Raw genomic sequence first — 23,135 nt, forward strand, 5'->3', positions numbered from 1 at the left:
AGGATCTTAACAAGTATCAGCACGACCACCACGCAGGACTTCTCTATAAGTGAGCCTCACACCAGGACGAGATGTCAGCGTGGCTGTGATGGATACTGCAGCATAGATCACTTCGGGCACGTCTATAAGAGCTCCCAGGCTCGAGTAGCATATCAATTGTCCGAGCCCAGCAGACCGACGACTGCCCTCTGCAAATGACGGAGGCCTTCATTCGCCTCTTGACCACGTTGGTCTCACTGATTTCAGTCGCGGTCTTGACCACAGTCTTGAAGCAACTCCTAGACCGAAACCGTCACAGACCACCGGTAGTCTGGCACTGGCTTCCATGGCTTGGTAGTACAGTTGACTACGGCAAAGACCCGTACAATTTCTTCTTCAAGTGCCGAGAAAAGGTCGCCATGTACGCTTTAAGTGATGGAAATATGTACTGACACTCGCGGCAGTATGGCGACTGTTTCACCTTTGGGCTTCTTGGAATGAGAGTCACCGTTTTCTTGGGAGCCAAAGGCAACAACTTCATTCTCAATGGCAAACTCAAAGACCTCAATGCTGAGGTTCGTACTGTCAGGAGTTACAAGTTGACATGGCCAAGGTTTCTGACTCCCATCAGGAAGTCTATGGTCCCTTGACTGTACCTGTATTTGGCCGTGGCGTTGTCTACGACGTAGATAATGCTCGATTCATGGATCAGAAGAGAGTATGTTGGCCACTTCTGTCAGTGTACTGGTAGTAATGACCTTCAACCTATAGCTTCTGAAAGAAGGCTTCTCAAGTGGGAATCTACGCGCATATGTCCCTGAATTTGTCAACGAGGTCAACAATTTCATCAAGACCAATGCCGTCTTTAACAGCAAGCAAGGGGGCGTTTGTGATATTTCTTCGGTATTCTCAGAGATATCCCTCTACACTGCTGCTGGCTCCCTGCAAGGCAAAGAAGTCAGAGACTCTTTCGATGCACAGTTTGCGACGTACTATCGGCATTTGGACGACGGTTTCGCACCGATCAATTTCATGCTTCCGTGGCTGCCGATCCCTATCAATCGGCGACGAGATCATGCCCAGAAAGTCATGGCCGGGCTATACATGGACATCATCAAGAAACGAAGATTAGAAGGCAACAAAACCGGCAGCCATGATATGCTTTGGGCGCTGCTGGGCGCTCGGTACAAGGACGGCACCTTGATCTCGGACGAAGAGATGGCAAATCTCATGATAGCCCTCTTGATGGGGGGACAACACAATACCGCGGTAAGGCATGCCATAACGTTATGCGGGCGATGGCCTTGCAGTTAAAATTAGCCCTTGCTGATACTTCTTCGGATTGCTGTCGAATTGCTTAGGCTTCAGGGACCTGGGTCATGTTGCATCTGGCACATCGCCCCCATCTGATCGAAGGGCTCTATCAAGAGCAACGTGTCGTATTGGGCGATGGAGGAGAACTGACCTACGATACATTGCAACAGCTCACCCTTCACAACAACGTCATCAAAGAAACGCTCCGCCTACACAGTCCCATCCACTCGATCATGCGAAAGGTACAGCAGCCAATGCAGATTCCGGACACAGACGTTGTCGTTCCGGCAGGTCATATCCTCCTTGCTGCACCAGGAGTTCCCTCACGATGCGACGAATTCTTCCCCAACGCCATGGACTGGAATCCGCATCGATGGGACAGGCCTGCGGGAGGCGATCAACAAGACGATCAAGACTCGAATGACACGGTTGATTACGGCTACGGCGCCGTCTCTTCCAAAGCCGCACATAGCCCTTACCTCCCGTTCGGTGCCGGTCGACATCGTTGCGTGGGGGAAACCTTTGCATACGCCCAGTTAGGGGCCATCCTTGCGACGCTGGTGCGATTGTTGCAGTGGGAACAAGTTGACCCGAAAGCACCTGTCCCAGAGACCGACTACTCTGTAAGTCATTCCTCGCCTTTTTTCCGGTTCTTGCTCGTATTATGTGTGGCGCTAGTGTACCAGCAGTGACTTGGAAATCTCCTGGTGGTTTGTTGCTCGCCATGTCCATCTTTGCTGACTTGTATGTTGAAAAAGTCCATGTTCTCGCGACCTATGCATCCTGCCACAATACGCTGGCGACTTCGTCGATAATCTCGACCAGTTTTTCCTCGCCGCGAGTCATTCTGATTATATATTGGAAAATGGCCCAACGTTGTAGTGTTGGCCGGAACTAGTGAAGATAAAACATGGATGATGGTTGATAGATGGTTACCTGTTTAACTGAAATCTGATATTGTTGTTTCATGTTCATGTTCGTACTCGTTCTCATTTTCTTCTTCCTCTTTCCTACCCATGACCCATAAACCGTAAAGTCCTGAGACCGTACACACTCCCCTAAGTACTCGGTACTGATACAATGAAATCAAGAAAAAAATTATACGCTCACATAAGACAAAAAAATCTGGCAGGATGCTGCGTGCCGCCCAATAAACATCCCCTTTGCGGAAAAGCCCCCCAAACCCGCACAACAAATAAATATGGTAAGAGATCAAAGATGGCCATGTCGATGTCTGAATCCGTCACCTATTCTCCGTCTAAAGTTGGACGGTAACAGACCAGGCCCCGAGGATTCAGAGAGGCTGTTGCCGCGGCGAACCACGTCAAAGACGGCCCTCCTCTTCCTCCTCAGACCTGACTGCCACGACGCGGGAATCCCAAGAGGATTCGACCGTTGCCAGTCACTCAAACTGTCGCACTCGCTCTGGAACTGGTCGGACGCGGCGTAAGGTTTGATCTCGGCCGGTCTCTCGATCCACTGCAGGGCCAAACCTCCGTCGACGTGCCACACGATGTGACAGTGCATGAGCCATGCTCCCGGATTGTCGGTCTCAAACCCAATGACGGTGTAACCCGAAGCCTTATTGGGTCCTTCAGACCCGATCAGCATGGCTGTGTCTCGACGAGGAGGGTTTTCAAAGTTCAAAGTCGAGACCAAATCCGACGTCCAGGTTGTCGAACCCTGGCCCAAGATCGAAAAGTCGTGGCCGTGCAAGTGCATCGGGTGGGCTGCAAAAAATTGGTTTTGGATGACAAAGTAAACCCATTGGTTTTGGGCCGTCAGAGTGATGGAATTGGAGATCAACTGGGATGGGTCGACCGCTGTTGAGGTCCCATTCGTCGTCGTCGTGCCGTTGGTGGTGTCGGTGCCATTGGCGATGGGGGCACTACCGTTGTTGCCGCTGCCAATACCATACTCATATAGCGTCTCGAGCGTGGGTTGTGTGTAATTCACGTTGATGGCGTTGCTGTTAATGTACCATCTGAAAACGTTGCCTCCTTGACTCGAAGCGATCCGTGCTACGTTACCGGCCGGCAAGGTCGACACGGTGGCCGCAAAGGCGCTGGAGGACCCCGCCGATTTCTTGACAAATGGAACCAAAGACGCAATGGGCTCGTCGAGACAGGTGGCAAAGTCTGCGCCCGTCTTGTCGCCGTACGTGGACGTGGGTAAGATAGGGTCGACGTCGTCGTACAAGATGATACCATTGGCGGCTCCGAGCCCGGTATTGACGGAACTACTGGGGCATCCTGTCTGAGTGACGGCGCGGAAAAAGTAGCCCGCCGCGGGTTGATTCATTTCCACCACGACATCATACCGTTGGCCGATACCGATGTTGAGCCACTCGGTCTCGTAGGGGACGATGGGGACGTAGTCGATGGCCATGACGGTCATTTTGTGATCGTCCAAGTGTACCGACCACATGTTTTGCGCGGCCGAGTTGATGAGTCGGAAGAGATGCTTCTTGCCGGATTGGACTTTCCAGAGCGCGTGTTGGCCGGCAGATAGGTCAGGCATGGTGTTTTTACCGTTGAGGAGGTAATTTTGCGTTCTAAGAAACTATTAGACACGGTACAACAAAACATGACTATTGGAAAACGAAACATACCCGGACGGTCCGACGTGACTGATCAGTTCGTTTTGTTGAGCTGCGGTGTCCAGGAACGTATCGTCAATCATGACGGTACCCATGTCAATGTCATAGTTGGACGTTGCAGGGCCGTGGATGACCATGGGACCTCGAACACCGTCAGCGTATTGAGTCATTGTGTGAGCGTGGTACCAGCTGCAAAAGTATAAGTTAGTAAGGTCTGAGAAGCCCGAAATTACACATAGAAGACTGGCTGATTCAACTTACCCGGTGCCATATTGCCTGAGTTGCATGGTGTACGTTCGCGAAGTGCCAGGAGCCATGCCACACTCGGTGATGCCCGGAACACCATCTTGGTCATTGGTGCCGCGTTGCCAGAGACCGTGCCAGTGTATAGACGTCGAGTTGGCGGTGAGTTGATTGTGAACTGTCACCACGAGGAGGTCGCCCCAGTTACATTCGATCAGAGGACCGGGAACTTGACCGTTGATCGCGAATGCCATTTTTGGTCCACTGCCGTCAAAGTCCATGGTGGTATTTGTGATGGTGAATTCATAAGAGCACGTATTGCCGGTTGAAACGTCCTTGGTTGAGGTGTCGTCGTTGATGCTCAAACCGTTGCACCATATGCTTCGGTCGGCCGCGGAGTTGCACTGAGAACCCCCCGTTATGGGACCGTTGGGCGCGGAAACATTGGAAGCTGGCGAGCCAGGTTCTGGGAAGGAGCCGTTGGGAAAGTTTGTATAGGTCGGTGCTGGCTTCGTAGCGGTAGATGACGGCGCTTCTCCCGTCCAGGTGAAGACATCGCCATCAGTTCCAATAGTGCTCTCGACGATGCTTGTGTGTGTACGCGTAATTGGGCCCAGAGAATCCCCATTGGTGTTCGCAGGATCGACAACGATAGAGGACGCTTGAGGCGCATCCGTCACCGTGCCTATAGGGTCAACGGCATATGATCCTGTCGGCGAAGCTGCCGTCTGTGTCGGAGCAAAAACAATAGGAGGGAATGGTCGGCCGGAGCCATCGACCGTTACTGTGGTTGTGGCGCAGAAGCCAGGGCCAACGAAGACGGTCGAATGGTATACGGTCTTGGTCGTCTCCTTCCACACAGTTGTGGTTTCTGTTTGTGTGACTGTAGCCGTCGCAGGAGAGATCCTTTCGACGTGAAAAGTCTCAGTGGCTCGTCGATTGATAGGATTAACGGCGGCGGGTTCGTTCCAGTTCTCTGCGGAAACATTTGCGCTCAATCCCAGAGCCAGTATTAGGCCCGACACCCTCGAGATCCGCATCTTGGACTGACTCTCACTTGACTCGAAAAGTACTAAAAATGTAAGAATGCTTTGAAAGAGAAAGGAATGGTCAGGTTGCTTTTTTAAGAGATGTCTGCCCAAGACACCGTAAATGAGAGACGAGGAATTTTTGTAAAAGAGTGGCAGAGGAAAAGATTTTCCTCAAGGGCCGTACTACTACTGTACCTGCGTAGACTTGGAGGAGGTTGGTGGTCGCGACGACGCGGGCAGTTTTGAATGTCTTTGACCATCGCATGACTTGGTCTACAAATCCCCAGACTGACCGTCACAGACAGGCCCCTTTGACCAAACGAGAAAAGCGTCATCCCCAACAGCGCGTTCGCGTGGTGGGTGAACGCCAGTATGACAGCTCGGCACCCATGTCAATGCTGGTGTCGACACAAAGGTGAGACTGGACTATTAGCAACGATGGGATGCATTCCCGCCCTCAGCGCGACAAATCATCGTGTCTCGTGAGCGCATCCGAACTGGAAACTGCGATATCTGCGTCAAATCATCATCTCTTTACGTTGCTGGGTAGCAGCATTATCGATAACAATTTCTCTCATGGAGAGGTGGCGCAAAGACCGAGGAGAATCAGTGACGGCCAGTCAGGATAACCCTATTCCTTCGGAAGTGGTCTGAGCAGCGTGCAACGGGTGGTTTTTTCTTGCAGTCAGTGAAATTGGGCTGGTCGGTGCTGTGCCGTCATAGCTCTGGAACTTCTGGGTTTTCGGCCTCACCAGCCTTTGCAGTATCCATGCAGGATTCACCGTGGAACGGATAGCAAGGTTGTTTTTCTGCTCCTATAACAGGTCAAGAAGATGACTGAACCCACCACTGCTGTTTTGGGACCCCTAGCAAACCCCAAGATCAGCTGCGAGGTGCCAGAAATCCAGGTCTTCTCGTAGGCACTGATGGGTTGTGTAGAGAATCGGTGGATTTTCAGGGGTTCGGCCCGCTTTCTAAACCGCTTTGGGCCTCTGACATCGACGGGCCAGAACGCGCGTTATACACTACGGTCGGTGTTGACAAAAATAACAATAGTGCTGGACTTGAGACTTGACTGAGGTGAACTAATCAGGCGTTATCGATTACGAGAAGGACATATGCAAGATATCTACGTGAATCTGATCCTCATTGCTCGGCCTTGACAATAATGATCTACAAACCCCGGTCGACTGCCATACTGTTTCCAATGCTGATAGTGTGCTGCTTTGACGGATTCTACACGCTCTCACGCTCGTTAGACGCGTATAGTGCCCTCAGTCCACCTTGCCTTTACAATTGAAAAGCAACCCGGGTACGAAGAGGGTCGCGAACCGTATTGGAAACGATAGGGACCAGCCGAAGTAAGAGAGCTGAGAGCTCGATGTAAGTCTGATGTGCAACACAGGGGCATTGCGCTCATAGTCGTGATGATCATTGCGTCCCCTGAAGCCGAGAGTTCTTACAAAAAAGCAAATGCGGGTGCTGAGCGCGCGTTATCGTCCAGGAGCACCAGAGTTCTTTACCAAGGGTGTCTGTCATTATTCGCAATGTATGTAGCTATCTCGTTGGCACTTGCAGCCACGTTATGCATAATGCTCTGCCCTGCAGACTTTTTTCAAGGCATCTCGCCGTCCGCTGACCCTGAGGAGCCACCAGCTACATACAACATCACACCCTCGAAGGATATTACTTCATAGCAAAGTCGAATTCCTCAAAGTCTTCTCGCAAACCTTGCGCATCATCCTCTTCTGCTGCTTGCTCACTGCCATCCTTCCGTAGCAGGGCATCCATCCAGTTCACCCTATTCTCGAGTTTCAAGAGTCCAGCCATCACCTCCCTGCCAAACCAGATGTTAAACTTCTGGTCGGATGGTAGAGAGAAATACATCGACTTGGAGACACCGACCACTTTGTCGCTGTTGCCATTGGTGTGATCAGCCATCTCTACTGGGTCAGTCACCCAAGTCCAGACCCGGAAATAATCAGCTCGAACCGGAAGCTGACTGTCGGGCTCACACGTTTGGAATGTAGGATATTCGTGCTTTTCAGCCGAGACTTTGAACGCCGCGTCCACCAAGCCTTTCTTGATCGGCTCGGCCTGGCAAGCCAGGAGTTGCCAGTGGTGGTGACGGATTCCGGTACGGTTGACTTCCCAACAGACGGCACCAAGTTGTCCCTGACTCTTCGATCCAATCATCTCCGACAGAGCTTTCCGGAATTTGTTCATCTCGGCAAACTCGCCTGACAACTCTTCTGGTGCCCTTTTGCCCTGTGCCATTTCATCGGCGGCGTGGTAATACGGAACGATCATGACATGGCCAGAGAATGAGAGTTGTGGGAATGTCGATGGCAAAGGAAGAGGTCCCCGTGAGGCCGTTACCATGCTCTCATCAGCCAAGGAGACTACCAGATGAGTCTTTGCGCCGGTCTTGTTGAGACACATGAAACAATCGTTTGGGTCCTTTGCTCGATCTCGGCGAGAACGTTTCGATCGTCGACCGTCGTATCCGTCTGCAGAGTATCGATTGTATGACTCGGAGTCGTCCATATTCTGGCGTTTTCTTGGGGGTGATGCCCGCATGAAGGGCGACTCGAGGGGAGGTTCCACTGTTGGTGGTGGGCGCGAAGTGTCTAGCGAGAACGCCGTCATCCATTCTTTGGTTGGCGCAGACACGCTGGGAAGGCTCTTGAATCTCGTGACTGGTGCATCCTCGAAAGAGCTGTAGTCTATTATGTGTTTGAAGGGTTCTCGCTCGTAGACGGCCTCTGGACTGCTCGAGAAGTGATACCATGGCTTCAGGGATTGACAGAGATTTGAGATCGATCTTGAGCCTGACTCTCTGTCAAGCATTGCAGGGCATTCAATTCTCGAACCGTTCGTAATGGTGGCCGGCCATTGATTCGTGACCAGAATGTGAGCTGAATGCGCACCATGAAGGCCTCGTGCATCGGTATCGAGATACAGTGCATCACACTTTCCGAGCTTCTGGTTAGCTGCTGAATCATTGTGCACGAGTCGGCCTCCTAAGGCGACAATCTTGATTCCTTCAGCCGTCGTCATGGTGCCTTTGCGCCCAAGGTAAAACAGATTTGAGCACAGATCCTCGTCGGCTTCTAGCTTTTCTTTGACTGCCTCTGGAAAAGCCGAATCGCCCACGGTGAAATATGTTGGTAAAGGCACATTGATTTGACCAGAGAATAATGCTTGCAAATCGTCGACAACAGCTTCGCCATCGCTGCCCGAAAACACATCACCGACGATTATTGCGAGATTGAAATTCTGCTTGGTTTGCAGCTTCGAGATCTTTTCGAACGCCTTTTTCAGCTGTCCACCGACGCTGCCGACCACGAGACTAGTAGATCTGGTTAGAAGATTGAATACCAGGAAAGAGGCTTAGAACTTACATCTTTGCTGAACCCATGGTGAGAGACTTTTCTGACTTTTTTTTCAAATTGAGGGAGACATGAGGCTCGGTAACTGAATATTAAATATTGAAGGGAGATCAGTTTGATATCAAAAATATTCACATTGACTTTAGCGTAGGCGAGCCGAGTCTAAGTGTGGCCGAAAGATCCGTTATGTCCAGGTGAGGCGGCAAAACATGTAGGCCCCTACTAATGTTGATCCTGTCTAAGGAAGATACTCTTGAATATATTTCGTGAAATGAATGTACCGTATGATGAGGTATTTCTGGCTTTGCGATCGAGTCTGCAAATTTCATTTCTACGAAAATGCTCCGCAGTAATACAAGTACGGCACACCATTTGAATACCTTCGTGCAAAAGTCATGTGCGGGGAAATTTCCATCTCGAAGTTGCCTCCAACATAATTTTCTCGACATTGAATCTGCGGACGTTTTCATATGCATTCCGCATAGACGGCCTGATACACACTGGCTGTGCGAATACATGATGACAAAGTTATGTTGTCGGTGACACATACTAATATGGCGCCCATATCACCTGGGCAGGGTGCCCGTCAGTCTCGAAAACCGAAGAAAACTACCGACTTGACAAACCTACACCGATACGAACCTTTCACGAGGCGCATCTCGAGACTGAAGATTGATCCGGTTCATAAGGTGGAAAGAAGAAAGCCTACAAATGATGAGACGGACTTGACCCAGAGTTACTTCCGATCTGCGCTGGAAGAATGGGCTGAATTGAATCTGTCGCAAACGTTCACGGGTTTCCTCAATAAAACGAGCCCTCTTTGCGAAAATCTCCCTCAGTTGTTACACCATGCAGATGCCGTCTTCGAGTTGCTCCTCCAACATGTTGAGAAGAAGGATGCCTTGGCGCTGGAGCCCCTTCTGAGTCTCGCTGCACATCTTGCACATGATCTCGGGCAGAGATTTGAACATTATTTCTCAAGAATGGTCACATTGGTCGCCCAGGTCGCTGCTTCTCACGACAGTGCTGATGTGATCGAGTGGTGCTTTACTTGCTTGGCCTGGATGTTCAAGTATCTTTCGAGGTTACTGGTCCAGGACCTTCGGCCTCTGCTCGACATCATGATCCCATATCTGTCATCCAAGAAAGAATATATTGTCCGCTTCAGCGCCGAATCTCTCGCGTTCCTCCTGAGGAAGGCAGCTGTCATGTACCCAAAGAAGAAATCACCCCTGACCTTGGCTCTACAGCATCTATTCGCAAGAAGCAACGTTGGACCTGTGGCTTCCGTATCTTATCAAGTTGGTGTCATGAGCCTTTGTGCTGAAAGCGCGAAAGGAATCGATGGGGCTTTACACTCTAGCGCCGACTCGCTTCTGCAATGCTTGTTGGCAGTGTCCAGGCCTATGTGTGAGCAGCAAGAAACCCGCTCGATCGTTGAAGGCGTCCTTGTTGCTCTTATCCACGATACCGACAGCGCTGGCTTTTATCCGGTCGTTGGTGTCACCCTTGACATGGTTCGACAATGCACAATCTCCTCAGAGTCGGCACAAATACTGTTTGGATTGAGGCTGCTCACAGTTATCTTGGGCACCCGGAAAGGCTCTAGGATCTCTTCTTCCTGGAAGGACGCAATACAAGCATACTCTGGCATCGCTCAGGCGGCAATGAAGTTCCTTGACGAATCCAATATTTCTGAAGAAGAACCTGATCTTCGACTTCAGGTGGCTCAGACAATACTTGCGGTTTCCGCTGAAATTCTCACGTTCGCACCCATGGATCAATTACTCCCTCAGTCTCAGAAGATTTTGGCGCTTCTAGAACATCGTCTAGTACCTGCGCAATTCTTTACGTTTTGTACAGTTTGCGCAGAACTAGGGACTGACAGATTCCCAGATCTGGTACTCCCACGACTTCAGCAGTACCTTATCGATCATTGGTCTGCCGATCAGATGAGTACACACTATCTATTGCAGCACCTAAATCATGGTGGAATGACTCTCAATCGCAAACCAGGCTCGCTAGCTATCGACTGTCCTCGTGGACTGGTTGATGCGCTCATCGGGTCACTCAGCGCCGACAAGACTGAAGGAAGCGATACGGGTGCGCAGCAATTGGTGGGACAGATCTACTCCTTAAGCAACACCCGACCTCCTCGAGAGCCACGACAAGTTGAAGCGTTAGTTGATGGTTTTGAGAAAGCTGTTGTCCATGCGTTGCAGGAGCACAGTGGTCTACTTGACCTTCGCCGCCGTGTTGTTCTTGGTTCTGGCCTGAATAGTTATCTCGACCTCGTACCGAACGATAATATACGGAGAACCGACCTTCTCTCACTCGTTCAGACGACATCTCCGGAACTTTTTCGCCTTTCTGCGTTTGTGGCTGCCACACGCCGACTTTTCGAAAGCGTCCATATGGGAAATAATCTTCCAGAGACACATTTCGACAGCATCCGTTATGTGCTACTTGAGAACCTGTTAAGCCCTTCTAAAAAGCTCAAGGTTGGAAGTCTGTCTTTACTCTCGCACATGAAGACTTCAGGAAGCGATGAATGGCTCTCAGAAACGGTGGACTTGATGCAAGACATACTTCGAACTCCCTATTTGCCCTCCGAAGCGCGCAAGATAGCAATGTTCCTCCGACGACTTCCTCAACGTCAAAAGAAGATTGCATCAAATTCGTCATTGGAAAACCTGATACCGTACTTCTGCCTTGGTCTCGTAGCAAGTTATCACGACCAGACCAGGCAGGAAGTCTGCAATGTGCTGGCACAAATTGTCGAGGTCAGTCCAGTCGAAGAAGCCGTGGTCAACATCACCATCCAGTGGCTACAGGCACCGACGCATCTATCACTTGTCCAGCGCCATGTTCAGCCACAGCCAAAAACAACATATTCTGCTTTTGAGTCTGCAGACCTCTCGACCTTGGAGGGACTATGTCAGAAAACACTTCAAGATTTCTCCTCTTCAAAAGACCGATTTTTCGAGCTGGTTGAAGCAGAGCACAGCATCGGCCATACGAGTAGTCCGGAAAATGGACGAACTTTGGCGCTCCAGATCCTGTCATCAATTCCTGCGTCGGCGGAACGCCGATCGCGTTTACTTGTCCCGGTGTTCCTCTCTGCTCCAATGACCCGTGAGCAAGCTCAACAAAAGTCGGGCTCCGATACGTCGACCTCATCAAACACACTTGGTCCAGAGGTGGACGATAACGAATGGTCTTTGTCTGATCGTAAAGCTCTGTTGACGCTTTTCAGCAAGTTCATGAACCCCAAAGTATTATTCAGATCATCGGAAGTCTACGAAAAGTTGCTCGAACTCCTCGGCAATGGCAATCTCGACGTAAGGAAGCTGGCTCTTCAAGCGGTTTTAACGTGGAAACAGCCTTCCTTGACCCGGTATGAGACCTTGTTATATCAAATCGCCGAAGATAAGTCAACTACCACCGAGTTGGGCACCATGTTAGATGCCTCCGAAGGCGAAGGTGCTATCAGGTCTGAGGATCGTGCTGTGGTTCTTCCAGTCTTTCTGCGGCTGATTTTCGGCATCATTGTTGGGAGGGCTGGCACTGTGGGCTCACAAGAAGCGAGAAGGAAAGCTATCATCCGCGTACTATTTCGTATGCAAGAGTCTGAAGTCACGAGGTTTCTGGACGTCGCCCTGGGCAAGTTAAGGGATGTGAAGATACTGCCCGACCGACCCGATAGTCTCTACGAAGACATCCTGCTTCCGGAAGACCAACAATACGGTTTTCTTCGCCTACTACTGTCAATGTTGGAAACTTTGCAAACCAGATTTGCTCCTTACGGCCGACAGGTAGTGGACGCAGTTGTGTTCTGCGTTATTAGGGCCTCGACTCTGGCCAAAGCTACGACTTCATCTTCCGCTCTGTCGAGAAATATAAGGCGGGTAGGGTTTCAATCTCTGGTATTGCTTTCTCGCGACTGTTCCGACATTCCTTGGTCTCAATATCTACCAACCCTGTTCGCACATGCAATCACCCCTCGTCTCGAAGTTTTTGCCTCAGAGACAAGTCAGGGAATTTCTGGTTTATTACGATTGTTTGCTGTATGGTCCCAGGTTCCGAACATGATTAGCTTCCTCCGACAATACGATAACACTGTTCCAAGCGTTCTGTGGAAGGCTCTCTCTTCTTCTGCCACACAAAATGAGGTGAAAGTTTTCATCCTCGAAAATATCGTTCTACCATGGGCAAACATCCTTGAGGATAAATCTACATTGTCGGATCAAGCTTCTGAAATCCTCGAAGTGGAAGCGGACGGACTTTTGACTGCGCTGGTGTCTCTCTTGGAGAACACGCCGCCCAAGGAGATCCTTGTCGCCATAACTTCGGTCCTTCCTAAAATCGCCCGGTTTGCTAGATCCCCAGAGTCGAAGCAAGCCACGCTTAGCCTGCTGGCAGCTTTATTGAGAGATTCTGCACGTCGACTACCACCGAACGTCAAAAGCCAACTTCTGAAGTCAATTCAATCTTTCCTTGAGACAGTAGATGCCTTCCAAGACGAACAATTCGGTTCGAGTGTCCTTGACCTGGTGTCTTCCCTTTTCAATTATTTCAAGGACGAAGCAAACCGCCAAATTCTATGTCAAGTCATGGACAGGCTATCCACACTTGATTCAGACCTCGTGCTTTCAGCACAGCTATGCCGGGACATGAATGCGGTGGCAACTGACCGTCTCGAAGATATTGATTTCGATAAGCGACTCGAGGCTTTCCAAGCAGTTAATCAACTCGAGCCCGAGAAGAATAGCGCAAAGTGCTGGCTTCCGATCATACACAACCTCCTATTCTTTGTCAGAACAGTCGACGAGTTTTCAATTCGGTCTAATGCTTTGAGTTGTCTAAAGCAGCTGATAATCAAAGCTTGCGGAAGCCAAAGAACAGAAATGACAAAGCTGGCCACACATGTTGTCCTTCCATCAGTCAAAAAGGGAGTCAGATCTGAATCCGAGCTCGTTAGAGCCGACTGCGTTTCGCTGTATGGGTTGATGGTTCAATACGCACAAGGAGATCCAGATCTGGAGAATTTGAGGCCTCTTCTCGTTGGGAATGATGAAGAAGCGTCATTTTTCTCCAATATTCTTCACATTCAACAGCATCGCCGATTACGAGCTATTCGACGTCTTCTTTCTGAGGTGGAGAAAGGAGCTATAAGTCCGCGCAATGTCGCTGAAGTTTTCATTCCATTATTAGAGATGTTTGTATATGACTCTGGAAGCGACGAATCGGCTCAAAGCACTAAAGGTCAGAGTATAGCTGCAATGGGTACACTACTCCAGTGGATTGATTGGAAGCACTTCAAGGTCTTATTGCACAAATACAAAAACGACATCACTGCAGGTGAGAGCAACGAAAAAGTTGCCAGCCGACTTCTCAGTCATGCGGCAGAGGCGCTATCAGCAGCAAGAAGTCACCAATCGGACGATCAGACGGATCCTACTCCGTACCTCTCCACATCACTCCCTTCAAGCCAGACAATCGAGAACGAACTACGAAAACATTTCATTCCTAAATTTGCAGAACTGGTGCATTACAAAGATGAGGCCGAAATCAGTTTCCGTATTCCAGTCGCAGTCACTACCATTAAGTTGATTATGATGCTGCCAGAAGAAGAAATCCAACTCCTGGCTGCACCCATCATTCTGGATATCGCACATATTTTGAGAAGTCGTACACAAGAATCACGAGACACTGCACGAAATACTTTGTGCCAGACTGTCATGCTCCTGGGCCCGTCAAGTTTACAATTTGTCTTGAAGGAGCTTCGCAACGCGCTGACTCGAGGATACCAGCTTCATGTTTTGTCGTTTACTCTCCATGCTATTCTCGTGACACTTACGCCAAACATTCAGCTCGGAGATCTCGACTATTGTGTCCAGGATCTGGTGGCGGTGATAATGGACGACACATTTGGTACAGTCGGACAGGAGAAGGACAATCAAGACTATGTGAGCAGTATGAAGGAGGTCAAAAGCAACAAAAGCTATGATTCTATGGAATTATTGTCCAAATCCATCAGTGTTCAATCGTTGTCAAATTTGGTATCACCAATTCAGACCCTTCTACTAGGATCTCTAACAACGAAGCAAGTGAGGCAAGTCGACGAACTTTTGCGAAGGGTTGGAGCGGGCGTCTCACAAAACCCCGGGGCCAGCAAGCGGGATTTGTTGGTATTCGCATATCAGCTGATTCAAGCCATATACAAAGAGAAGGAGACCGTTAAGGTTCGACAACCAACTGTGGAAGAGCAGAGTCGACAGAGATATCTCATTAAGATGACTTCGGCGCACAAAACGGTCAACAGCCAAACTTCCCCGTTATTGTACAAGATGGCCCGCTTTGCTCTAGACCTCGTTCGGTCCGTTCTCCAGAAGCATGACGAAGTGCTTACTGTCGAAAACGTCCACGGGTTCCTTCCTGTGATTGGTGATGCTCTGATCGAAGCCCAGGAAGATGTCAAGATCTCTGCCATGCGGCTGCTGTCCGCTATCATCAAATTACCGATGCCGGAACTTGATCAGAATGGCCCGTTGTACGTGATGGAGGCCGTCAAAGTCGTCAAGAACTCCACGGACACTAACGAAGAGGCCGCTCAAGCTGCCCTAAAGCTTGTAGCTACGGTGCTTCGCGAACGAAAGCAGGTCAAAGTCCGAGATATTGACATTGCCGAGCTCCTTCATCGAATCACTCCCGATATCGAAGAGCCAGACCGACAAGGTGTAACATTCAACTTTATAAGAGCGGTAATGGCCCGGAAAGTTCAAATCCCCGAGATATATGAGGTGGTCGATAAGATTGGTATCATGATGGTCACCAATCAAGGCAAAGGGGCACGAGATACAGCAAGGGGTGTCTACGTCCACTTTTTGATTGAGTACCCACAGAGCTCCTCACGATGGTCGAAGCAGCAGAAGTTTATGATGAAGAACTTGGAATATGAATATCCTGAGGGTAGGCAATCTGTTCTGGAAGCCATCAACACTCTCATCGCAAAGACAAAGGGAGAAGCTGCGCAAGACCTGAATTCCACATTCTTCGTCCCCGTACTCCTTCGAATGGCCAATGATGAGAATAAAGGTTGTCGGGATCTGGCAGGGGCTTTGCTTGGACAAATGTTTCGTTCAGCTGATAATGCTCATCTGCGGGAATTTCTCGGACCTCTACGGGCGTGGATCGAACAAAATGAGAATATGGCCTTGCAAAAGGTCAGTATGCAGGCCTATAACATTCTTTTAGGCTCGGGAGTTGGGCTCGATGATGGGGAGATTACTGGTCTACGTGATAATCTTGCTGGACTGCTGCAGCAGTCTGCAACGGATAACGACGGTGATGAATGGGAGTCATTGTTCCAGGCTCTACTCTTGTGGTCGAAGCTTGTCGAATCACGTCCAGACGTGGTACTCAACCAAAAACAGACAAAACTGTGGGTGCCTGTATGGAAGTCGCTAAGTCATCCACATGCCTGGGTTCAAAGCACTTCTGCTGGGTTGGTCTGTGATTTCTTCCGACATTGTCTTGAAGCAGACCATTCAAAGCTACCACTGACCTGTGATCACGGTCTACGCCTTGACCGCGAAACCTTCCTCGAGGTTCTAAAGGCCAGTGTCAGAATCCTCCGACGTTCTGAGGGGAACGAAGACCTCAGTTCTCAAGCAGTGCAGATACTCTTGTTTCTCGGGCAATGCATGAATGTCAATGGTTTGACCATGGAGGTTGCCGACAAATCTGTCGATGATGAAGATGAAGCAATGCAGGACGGTGTCGAATCCGAGGATGAACGACCGACTCGGACGAAGAAGATTCCGGGGTTTCAATACCTTTTGGATCAAGTGACACGTATCTTGAGGATCGAGGCGACTTCTCTGACTTCGGCGGCGTTCCTACCAAAGAAATTGTCTTTGGTTCTTCTCTCCACTCTGATCCCGGCCTTGTCGAGCGCCAATCTGAGTTCACAAGCACACAATATTCTGGTGCCTCTTCAGCACTTGACCGATCCCAACACGATTCAACCACGGTCCGCCGACCCGTCATTTTCGTCCACCTATCAACAACTAATTGAGCTATCTCACGAGGTGATGGACAAAGTACAGAATAAACTTGGAGATGGTGAATATGTCAAGACATTGACCGAGGTCAGTCGAACGATGCGCAAGAGAAGAGAAGAACGAAGGACAAAGAGAAGGATCGAGCGGGTAGCTGAGCCCGAGAGGGCTGCGCAGTATAAGAAGCGAAAGAGTGATAGGAAGAAGGAACGTAAGAAGGAAATCGGTAGGGCTCATCAATCTAGACGACGAGAGACTGGAACGTGATGTGATGATGTCTTGTCGGTTGTGTAATGAGATATTGTTGCAAATAAGATTGGCAAAAGCTTTTTTGTTTGTTTTCTTGAAAAGAAGATTGTATAGCGTCGGCGCAAGTTTCGATTTCATTATCCTGACCTAATGCTCGTGAACGAATATGCCTTCCTGTCCCTATTCCTGCTCATGCTCATGCCCGGACTCAAATGGATTCTTCCGAGATATCTCCTTTTCCGCCATTGACTTTGGGTCTGCTGATCAGTTCATTTCCCGCAAAGACTCCCGGAGTACTCGTGTAGGAGATGCTCGTGGTGAACTGTGATTCAGAATCACCCATTGACACTGGCCGTCGCCGGGAGGTCCGTCCCCACGGCACAAGTGGCACCGGCGTCGACGGGTAGGATGACGCCCGTCATCCATCTTGATTCGGGACTGGCGAGGAACCTGACAGCCATGCCGACGTCCCAGCCGTTCCCTTCTGTCTTCAAGAGGCTTCTGTTTTTCCTCGCCGCCCGGGCCTCTTCCGTCATTCCTCCGGCGTACATCATCGGAGTGTAGACCATTCCCGGACAGACGCAGTTGACCCGGATGCCTTGGGGGGCGTGGTGTACCGCCATCGCTCTGGTCATGTTGACCACGGCACCTTTGCTCGTCGGGTAGAGCAAGTGGGGGGTACCACCCTTGATACCCGCCACGCTCGCCATGTTGACGATGCTGCCCCGGTAGCCCTGCCGACCGGGGTCGTTCTTCGCCATGGCGGGAACCGAATATTTCGCCATCATCACCATACTGGACACGTTGACCTCCATGGATTTCGTCCAAGACGTCATGTCCGCGGTCTCTGCGGTCCCCGGTGTGCCGCCGATCCCCACACCGTTGAGTAAAATGTCGAGCCTACCGTATGCCTTGACGGTCTCATCGACTATACGTTTACAGTCGGACTCGACGGAAACGTCGGCGCTCAAGGCCATGGCTCTCCCGGCCCCTTCAGCTTCAATCATCTCAACCGTGCGTCGGGCCAAACCCAAATCGCGGTCGACACAGACCACGGCACAACCGTCGTCGGCCATCAAGATCGCGGCGGCTCGACCGTTGCCGACCCCGTCGTCACCTGCGGCCCCCGCGCCGGTGACGATCGCAACTTTGTCCTTGAGCCCTCGCGGGGGTTTGGGGAAATAATATTCCATGGTGGTCGATCAAGGCAGCGAAAGCGCGACGTTCTCACTTCTCAAGAAAATACCGGATTCCCTTTGGAGAGTGTGATGTGCGTTTGTTGGGGTGTATCGGTGGGAGTCGGTAGGTACAAGTACGTGGGTAGATTCAGGTACCAGGGGAACGTGAGGTTGATCTTGCTCGTGAGGATGAAATTGTACTTGCAGCCTGGACCGCGGAGTAAACTTTCTTCAGTAGGGAGTAACCACCTATATATATATATATATATGGTAAAACTCTTACGGAGTAGTAGGATTGTCATTGTTTCTCCTCACCGCGGATCATGTCCAACGATGTTTCGGATAGGGGACTACGGAGTAACGTCCGTATAAGGTATTTCGTGAGTAGTTTTTAAACCTCGGCTATTGCGATCATCCAATATAGGAAGTAAGTAATGATTGATGGATAGCCTCGTCCCCTCCAACATCAGGACTGTTGGAGGAAGATTTGTTCCAGTTTGGTCTCGCGTCTCGCTTGGAGTCAAAATGATCATCTTTCACACTGGTCACACTTGATGACCACGGACGGAAACACTTACTCTTTACTATCAACATGAACATGAACATCAATATCAATATCAATATCAATATCAATATCAATATATAGTACAAAACAAAATGTGAGCTAAAAGTAGCCTCACTCCCAAGTATTCCTGACCCTGGAATACAATAGACACTATCGCCCTTGATTGAATCGTGCCATACTTCTCATCTCCTTTCCCCCTTCCTTTCCTTCTTCATACTCAAAGATCCGTCATACTCTGTACTCGTACCCGATATACCAAAACATGATATACATATATATATTCCGTACACTTACGCATCCCAGTTTTCGTCCTCGTTCATATTCTTTCATCCTTATCATCATCGTCGTCGTCGTCATCACTTTCACCTTCTCATCCTCGTTCGTTTCATTTCGTACCGGCGGCCTAGGCCTCTTTTTACAACCCCAAAGGGTTCTCCGCGTTTTGTTCATTCCCACCCAGGCCCTTTTTGAGGTTTTCCTGTTCCGCCTCTTGCTGTTTCGCCGGGCCACCACCTTCGTTCCCGAACCCGACGCCCATCTGGTCCCCCCAACCTTTGCCGGACCGCATGACGCCGCCGACGATGGGGTCGACGATGCCACCGACAGGACCGCCGGCCTTTTCCAACACGGGACCGGCGTGTTTGCCGACGGGTGACAAGGCACTTTCAATCTTGTCGCCCGCGGAATTACCTAGGGATTCCGGCTTCGAGTACCATGCTTCTAAGACGACAAGATCTCAGTGAGAGTTTTGTATTTACTTGAACTCAACAGCCAAAAAGGAAAAAGGAAAATAAGGGGAAATGAAACATCGTGCGCAGGAGTGAGGAATACACAAAAAACACAAACCTTTTTCTTGTTGTTGACCTTCGTTTTGTTCTTGTTCTTGTCGTTGTTCTTGTTGAGGAGGAGAAGTGTTTTCAGAATTATCAGTCATTTTGATCTTGTTTTCTGAATTATCAGTCATCTGCTTGAAACAATTCCACAAAAAAAAGTTCAGGTATGAACCAGAACAGTCATTCAGTGAAGCCCGGGGTTGTGTGTGCGTGTGTCACTTGTACTTGTTATGGTCAACTGATGTCGGTCAATCTTTTTCAAGTATTAATAACCTAGGTAGTGAAACATCAAGGACCAAAAAAAAAGACATCATCTTTTCGCCATGCCGTCACAGCTTACAGGGATGAGTTCGAGTAATGAAAACCTGGCAAGACCAAGAAACAAGAAACAATGAGATAATTGGGTGTGGACGGAGCGAGATGTCCTCGTACTCGTATCCTTGCCAGGGTTTTTGTTGGAGAATGACGTCGTTTGTGTTACTTCAAAGTGTGGCGCTGGCTTGAGGGACGATTCATCAAGGGTCCAAAGTCCCCAACATGAACCATCAAAGACCACCACATAATCCATCAGACAACTACATGATAGGTGCTCCATAAGATACTCTGAAAGACGGGAATCAGGTATACTCGAATCAATGCTTCTTATGTTTTTCATGTTTTCATGTTTTCATGTTTCAATTGCTTCATTCAATGCTTGGTTTTCTGTACATGTGTCGAGTATGAGCATCTTCTACTCATCCTCTATTCGTACAAAATAAATCTCTACTCGCTCCGTCTCTCAAAGCACATCCATTATGTTCAAGTATCGACTGAAAGAGGATTCTCCTTGACGATGACGGCCTACGCCGCTGATTTACCTCGAGCCAAACACACAACCACTGGATTCAGATGGCTCAACGTGCATACCTATCAGTATACACCCCAACTGGTCTCGTGACAAACCGATTACTTCTTCGTCTGTTTTCATCGGGTGTCGCGGAACCATTGTCACTTTCACTCCCTCGTGCAGCACTTTCAGTGCCCATACCTCTCGAAGCAGCTCGCATCTTGGCCTCTAGAAGTGCAACCACATGATCTCCCGCAGCCCTGGCATCTTCAGCCTCTTTAAGGAGTCCTCTCCTGGTAATCTCCCTTTCCTCATCCGGCAGGACGAAACGGTGAATGGTTCGATGATCCATCACTCTTTCTTCTTCATCTCCACCGCCTTCGACCCAAGTCCCTTTGCCGCAACGTCCTTTACGTCTGTATGCACTATATTCGACCGCATCTTTCTTGCTGCGTCCGGTTCTTTCTAGGAGTTTGCGAGGATCGGGATCGGTCTTGGGCCATGGAAAGCCATACAACATGCTGTGTCTTTCACACCGAGGACACTCGCGTCGGGTTTGATACCCATTCGGCTGGATGAAGAAACCAAAACACAAGTTATTGTGGCATTGCACCCACCGATCATGTGGCTGTGCGAGTAATTTTCGCGTCAAAATATAATCACCGGCGATACGGATGGTGCCGGTGACAGGATGGACGGTCAATGTGGCCACAGTGTTGGAATTGCTCACTGGCTCTATCGAAGGCAACACACTGGCTTCTGGATTCCTATTGCTGACCTCGTCTAGTACGTGTACATCTTTGGTAACGGTCGTGGTAGTGAGGGTCGAAACGACATGAGGTGTCGGCTCAGGAAGTGTAGTTGCCTCATTTTGCCGAGCATCTGCATCCTTGGATTGCTCGCTTGATCCGGCCGAGGTCGGTTGGCGGTTGGTGACGATAATCGTATCTTCGTCAGCTTCAATTTTGGTGGCTTCCACACTTTCAACTTTGATTGTAACTGGAGCATCCGTGTATGACACAGCAGGGACTGCGTGGGTTGAGGCTGTGGGATCAGAAGCCGAACCATGACTTGAAGGGGATGTTGGGGCTGGTGATATCGGTGCACGAGCTGACAATTTGCCCAGGAGCCTTGCCGTCATTTTGCTTTCACGAGGTCCTTTCTTGGCCATCGACCTTGGTGACGGAAGCTGTGGCCCAGGTTTCTGTGCAAGTATTTCAGGTCCTGTCTCGTGTTCGAGCATATCGAGATCTGCTAGCTGAGATGGGCTGGGAGGCGGCGAGAGCGTCGACTGTTTTGGTGGACTTGGGCTTGCCTGCTGCCCAGCAGTATCTGCAATCTCCCTCACACCTGTCTCCAATCCTGAATCGGAAACAGCGCTCCCGGGAGGCGTCCAAGAATGTTGCAATTTGGAAGGAGATGACGTGACTTTCAGGTATTTTGATGGAGGTGGTGCCGAGGACGAATAAGAGGACAATTCCGATCCTCGCTTCCTCTTCAGAGGGTGAGGCTGAGGTTGAGGGCTTGGTTGTGAATCGGGACCAGGCGTTGAGGTTTGGCTGTCGGGGCCGAGGAAGGCTGTTTTCGAAGTCCAACCATTCCGTTCAAGCTCTTCACAGCTATGGCAAAGACAATCGATATTGCCAGGGCCAAAATAGTCATCTCCATATGACACGGTGATTTCATCTCCGACATCAATATTCTTCACGGCCACCACTTCCATCCCATCATCTCCTCTTGTAACAAGACGGCCGTTGGCATTACAATCATGGTTGGCAAATCGGGCAGGACCAAGGAAGATGGAAGAGTTCTTCTTGCGAGCCGATACCACAATACTGAAATTACGATTAGTCATGTCCAAATCAGCAGATTCTTCCGTGGTCAGAGGCACGAGTGTGCCGCTCAAATATTTGACAGTGTCACCCTGTCGAATACGTCGTCGAGCAGTCACAGCCGCCTCGTAGGTCGTGATGGTGTATCGGTTCGTGGTAGAAACTTCCCAAGGACAGTCGGTCTGGTACATGGCAATGTACTTTCGAAGATGGCTGAGGAAGTGTTCTTGTTCCGACTTTGTGCGTAAGCTTCTTTTGTACCTTTTAAGCCCAGGGAGTGCTAGCAACGCTTTTTCAGCGGCCACCATGTCTTTTTCGACGATGACTTTGTGCAGGAGAATCCTAGGGACTTCATCCTCCTTGATACCACGGATGGGAAAATGCTTGGTCCGGTTCTTCCGTATTCTTGCTTTATAGTAGGCCTGCAAGGGTGTTCAGGTCAGCTTCACACCCCCTCCTCAAGATCCGAGGAAGTCACCCACATTATCTATTAACGCGTCGGAACAAACGTCGTCATGGGCTGCCAACTCGGTCAAAGACAGCCTCTGAGTCTTTTCAGACCCGTGAGGCACACGTCGACCCATGGTCGCGTGTTTTCGAGCGCGTAGGAGGGTGGTAAAAAACAACGGTCGGTCGAGCTGGCTGAAAATCGTAGACGAGGACGCGAAGATCTGTTGAGAGGGACAGTGAGAACTGTGCAATCCTGGAGGTGGGTTAAATGCTGGGGGTGCAAGGGTAGGGCGTCAGTAATGAGCGAAGTGGCTGATCGAGGGTCGCAGATTAAACGCGGTCCGATTCAGGCCAGCCTGAGGATGGTGTGAGCAAAGGACAAGTGAATGAAATGCGACATAATGGTCGCGTAGGCCGAGTCTGCGAGATCTCAATTTGTCGGCTCGATAGGAGAAGAGAATCAGTCTTCTTCACTCATATTTTCAGAGGAAGAAAAGGGAGGACGGGGAGGGGATGGGCGAGACAACCAGCGACGGCTTGAATGGCATAAATGGCAGCGGGTTGGGGTGTTGTCGCTACTA

At 50.0% G+C, this 23,135-nt stretch overlaps 7 protein-coding genes across 9 annotated transcripts; 2 read left to right on the forward strand and 5 right to left on the reverse strand.

Annotated features, from left to right (window-relative positions):
- Window positions 1-28: 28 nt before the first annotated feature.
- Window positions 29-2,249, forward strand: PV06_06552 (the record flags this gene model as incomplete). 3 transcript variants are annotated; one of them, XM_016407684.1, is made up of 6 exons in its annotated part: window positions 29-392; window positions 444-554; window positions 611-697; window positions 751-1,248; window positions 1,341-1,916; window positions 2,052-2,108. In XM_016407684.1, exons 1-6 carry the CDS (start codon window positions 195-197, stop codon window positions 2,106-2,108), a joined length of 1,527 nt encoding a protein of 508 aa, XP_016261164.1. In that variant the 5' UTR covers window positions 29-194. The 3 variants fall into 3 exon arrangements, with proteins under 3 accessions (XP_016261164.1, XP_016261166.1, XP_016261165.1); XM_016407686.1 differs by having other exon boundaries at window positions 444-697; window positions 2,052-2,249; XM_016407685.1 differs by having other exon boundaries at window positions 29-697; window positions 2,052-2,249.
- On the reverse strand, window positions 2,198-5,691 carry PV06_06553 (uncharacterized protein). Its single transcript, XM_016407687.1, has 3 exons — window positions 4,154-5,691; window positions 3,905-4,081; window positions 2,198-3,847 (listed from the first exon to the last, which is right to left on the reverse strand). Exons 1-3 carry the CDS (start codon window positions 5,173-5,175, stop codon window positions 2,506-2,508), a joined length of 2,541 nt encoding a protein of 846 aa, XP_016261167.1. The 5' UTR covers window positions 5,176-5,691; the 3' UTR covers window positions 2,198-2,505.
- Window positions 5,692-6,681: 990 nt separating this feature from the next.
- PV06_06554 (uncharacterized protein) lies at window positions 6,682-8,835 on the reverse strand. Its single transcript, XM_016407688.1, has 2 exons — window positions 8,571-8,835; window positions 6,682-8,518 (listed from the first exon to the last, which is right to left on the reverse strand). The coding sequence occupies exons 1-2, from the start codon at window positions 8,585-8,587 to the stop codon at window positions 6,853-6,855; spliced, it is 1,683 nt and encodes a 560-aa protein (XP_016261168.1). The 5' UTR covers window positions 8,588-8,835; the 3' UTR covers window positions 6,682-6,852.
- A 180-nt stretch (window positions 8,836-9,015) lies between these two features.
- Window positions 9,016-16,942, forward strand: PV06_06555 (uncharacterized protein). The gene has a single exon (XM_016407689.1). The coding sequence runs from the start codon at window positions 9,089-9,091 to the stop codon at window positions 16,886-16,888; it is 7,800 nt and encodes a 2,599-aa protein (XP_016261169.1). The 5' UTR covers window positions 9,016-9,088; the 3' UTR covers window positions 16,889-16,942.
- A 68-nt stretch (window positions 16,943-17,010) lies between these two features.
- PV06_06556 (uncharacterized protein) lies at window positions 17,011-18,277 on the reverse strand. Its single transcript, XM_016407690.1, has one exon. The coding sequence runs from the start codon at window positions 18,061-18,063 to the stop codon at window positions 17,206-17,208; it is 858 nt and encodes a 285-aa protein (XP_016261170.1). The 5' UTR covers window positions 18,064-18,277; the 3' UTR covers window positions 17,011-17,205.
- Window positions 18,278-18,654: 377 nt separating this feature from the next.
- Window positions 18,655-19,849, reverse strand: PV06_06557 (uncharacterized protein). The gene is made up of 2 exons (XM_016407691.1): window positions 19,460-19,849; window positions 18,655-19,333 (listed from the first exon to the last, which is right to left on the reverse strand). Exons 1-2 carry the CDS (start codon window positions 19,575-19,577, stop codon window positions 19,029-19,031), a joined length of 423 nt encoding a protein of 140 aa, XP_016261171.1. The 5' UTR covers window positions 19,578-19,849; the 3' UTR covers window positions 18,655-19,028.
- A 260-nt stretch (window positions 19,850-20,109) lies between these two features.
- PV06_06558 (uncharacterized protein) lies at window positions 20,110-23,058 on the reverse strand. The gene is made up of 2 exons (XM_016407692.1): window positions 22,587-23,058; window positions 20,110-22,526 (listed from the first exon to the last, which is right to left on the reverse strand). Exons 1-2 carry the CDS (start codon window positions 22,686-22,688, stop codon window positions 20,340-20,342), a joined length of 2,289 nt encoding a protein of 762 aa, XP_016261172.1. The 5' UTR covers window positions 22,689-23,058; the 3' UTR covers window positions 20,110-20,339.
- Between the last annotated feature and the right edge of the window lie 77 nt (window positions 23,059-23,135).

Source organism: Exophiala oligosperma (genome assembly GCF_000835515.1).
Source record: "Exophiala oligosperma strain CBS 72588 unplaced genomic scaffold supercont1.6, whole genome shotgun sequence".
Classification (NCBI taxonomy): domain Eukaryota; kingdom Fungi; phylum Ascomycota; class Eurotiomycetes; order Chaetothyriales; family Herpotrichiellaceae; genus Exophiala; species Exophiala oligosperma.

Coding starts and splice junctions, on each gene's coding strand:
- PV06_06553 (XM_016407687.1), bottom strand. CDS start 5,175: ATGCGGATCTCGAGGGTGTCGGGCCTAATACTGGCTCTGGGATTGAGC. Junction 4,082..4,153: donor CTCAGGCAATATGGCACCGG/GTAAGTTGAATC, acceptor ATACTTTTGCAG/CTGGTACCACGCTCACACAA. Junction 3,848..3,904: donor AGTCACGTCGGACCGTCCGG/GTATGTTTCGTT, acceptor ATAGTTTCTTAG/AACGCAAAATTACCTCCTCA.
- PV06_06557 (XM_016407691.1), bottom strand. CDS start 19,577: ATGACTGATAATTCAGAAAACAAGATCAAAATGACTGATAATTCTGAA. Junction 19,334..19,459: donor AGGTCAACAACAAGAAAAAG/GTTTGTGTTTTT, acceptor TTGTCGTCTTAG/AAGCATGGTACTCGAAGCCG.
- PV06_06556 (XM_016407690.1), bottom strand. CDS start 18,063: ATGGAATATTATTTCCCCAAACCCCCGCGAGGGCTCAAGGACAAAGTT.
- PV06_06558 (XM_016407692.1), bottom strand. CDS start 22,688: ATGGGTCGACGTGTGCCTCACGGGTCTGAAAAGACTCAGAGGCTGTCT. Junction 22,527..22,586: donor CCGACGCGTTAATAGATAAT/GTGGGTGACTTC, acceptor ACACCCTTGCAG/GCCTACTATAAAGCAAGAAT.
- PV06_06555 (XM_016407689.1), top strand. CDS start 9,089: ATGTTGTCGGTGACACATACTAATATGGCGCCCATATCACCTGGGCAG.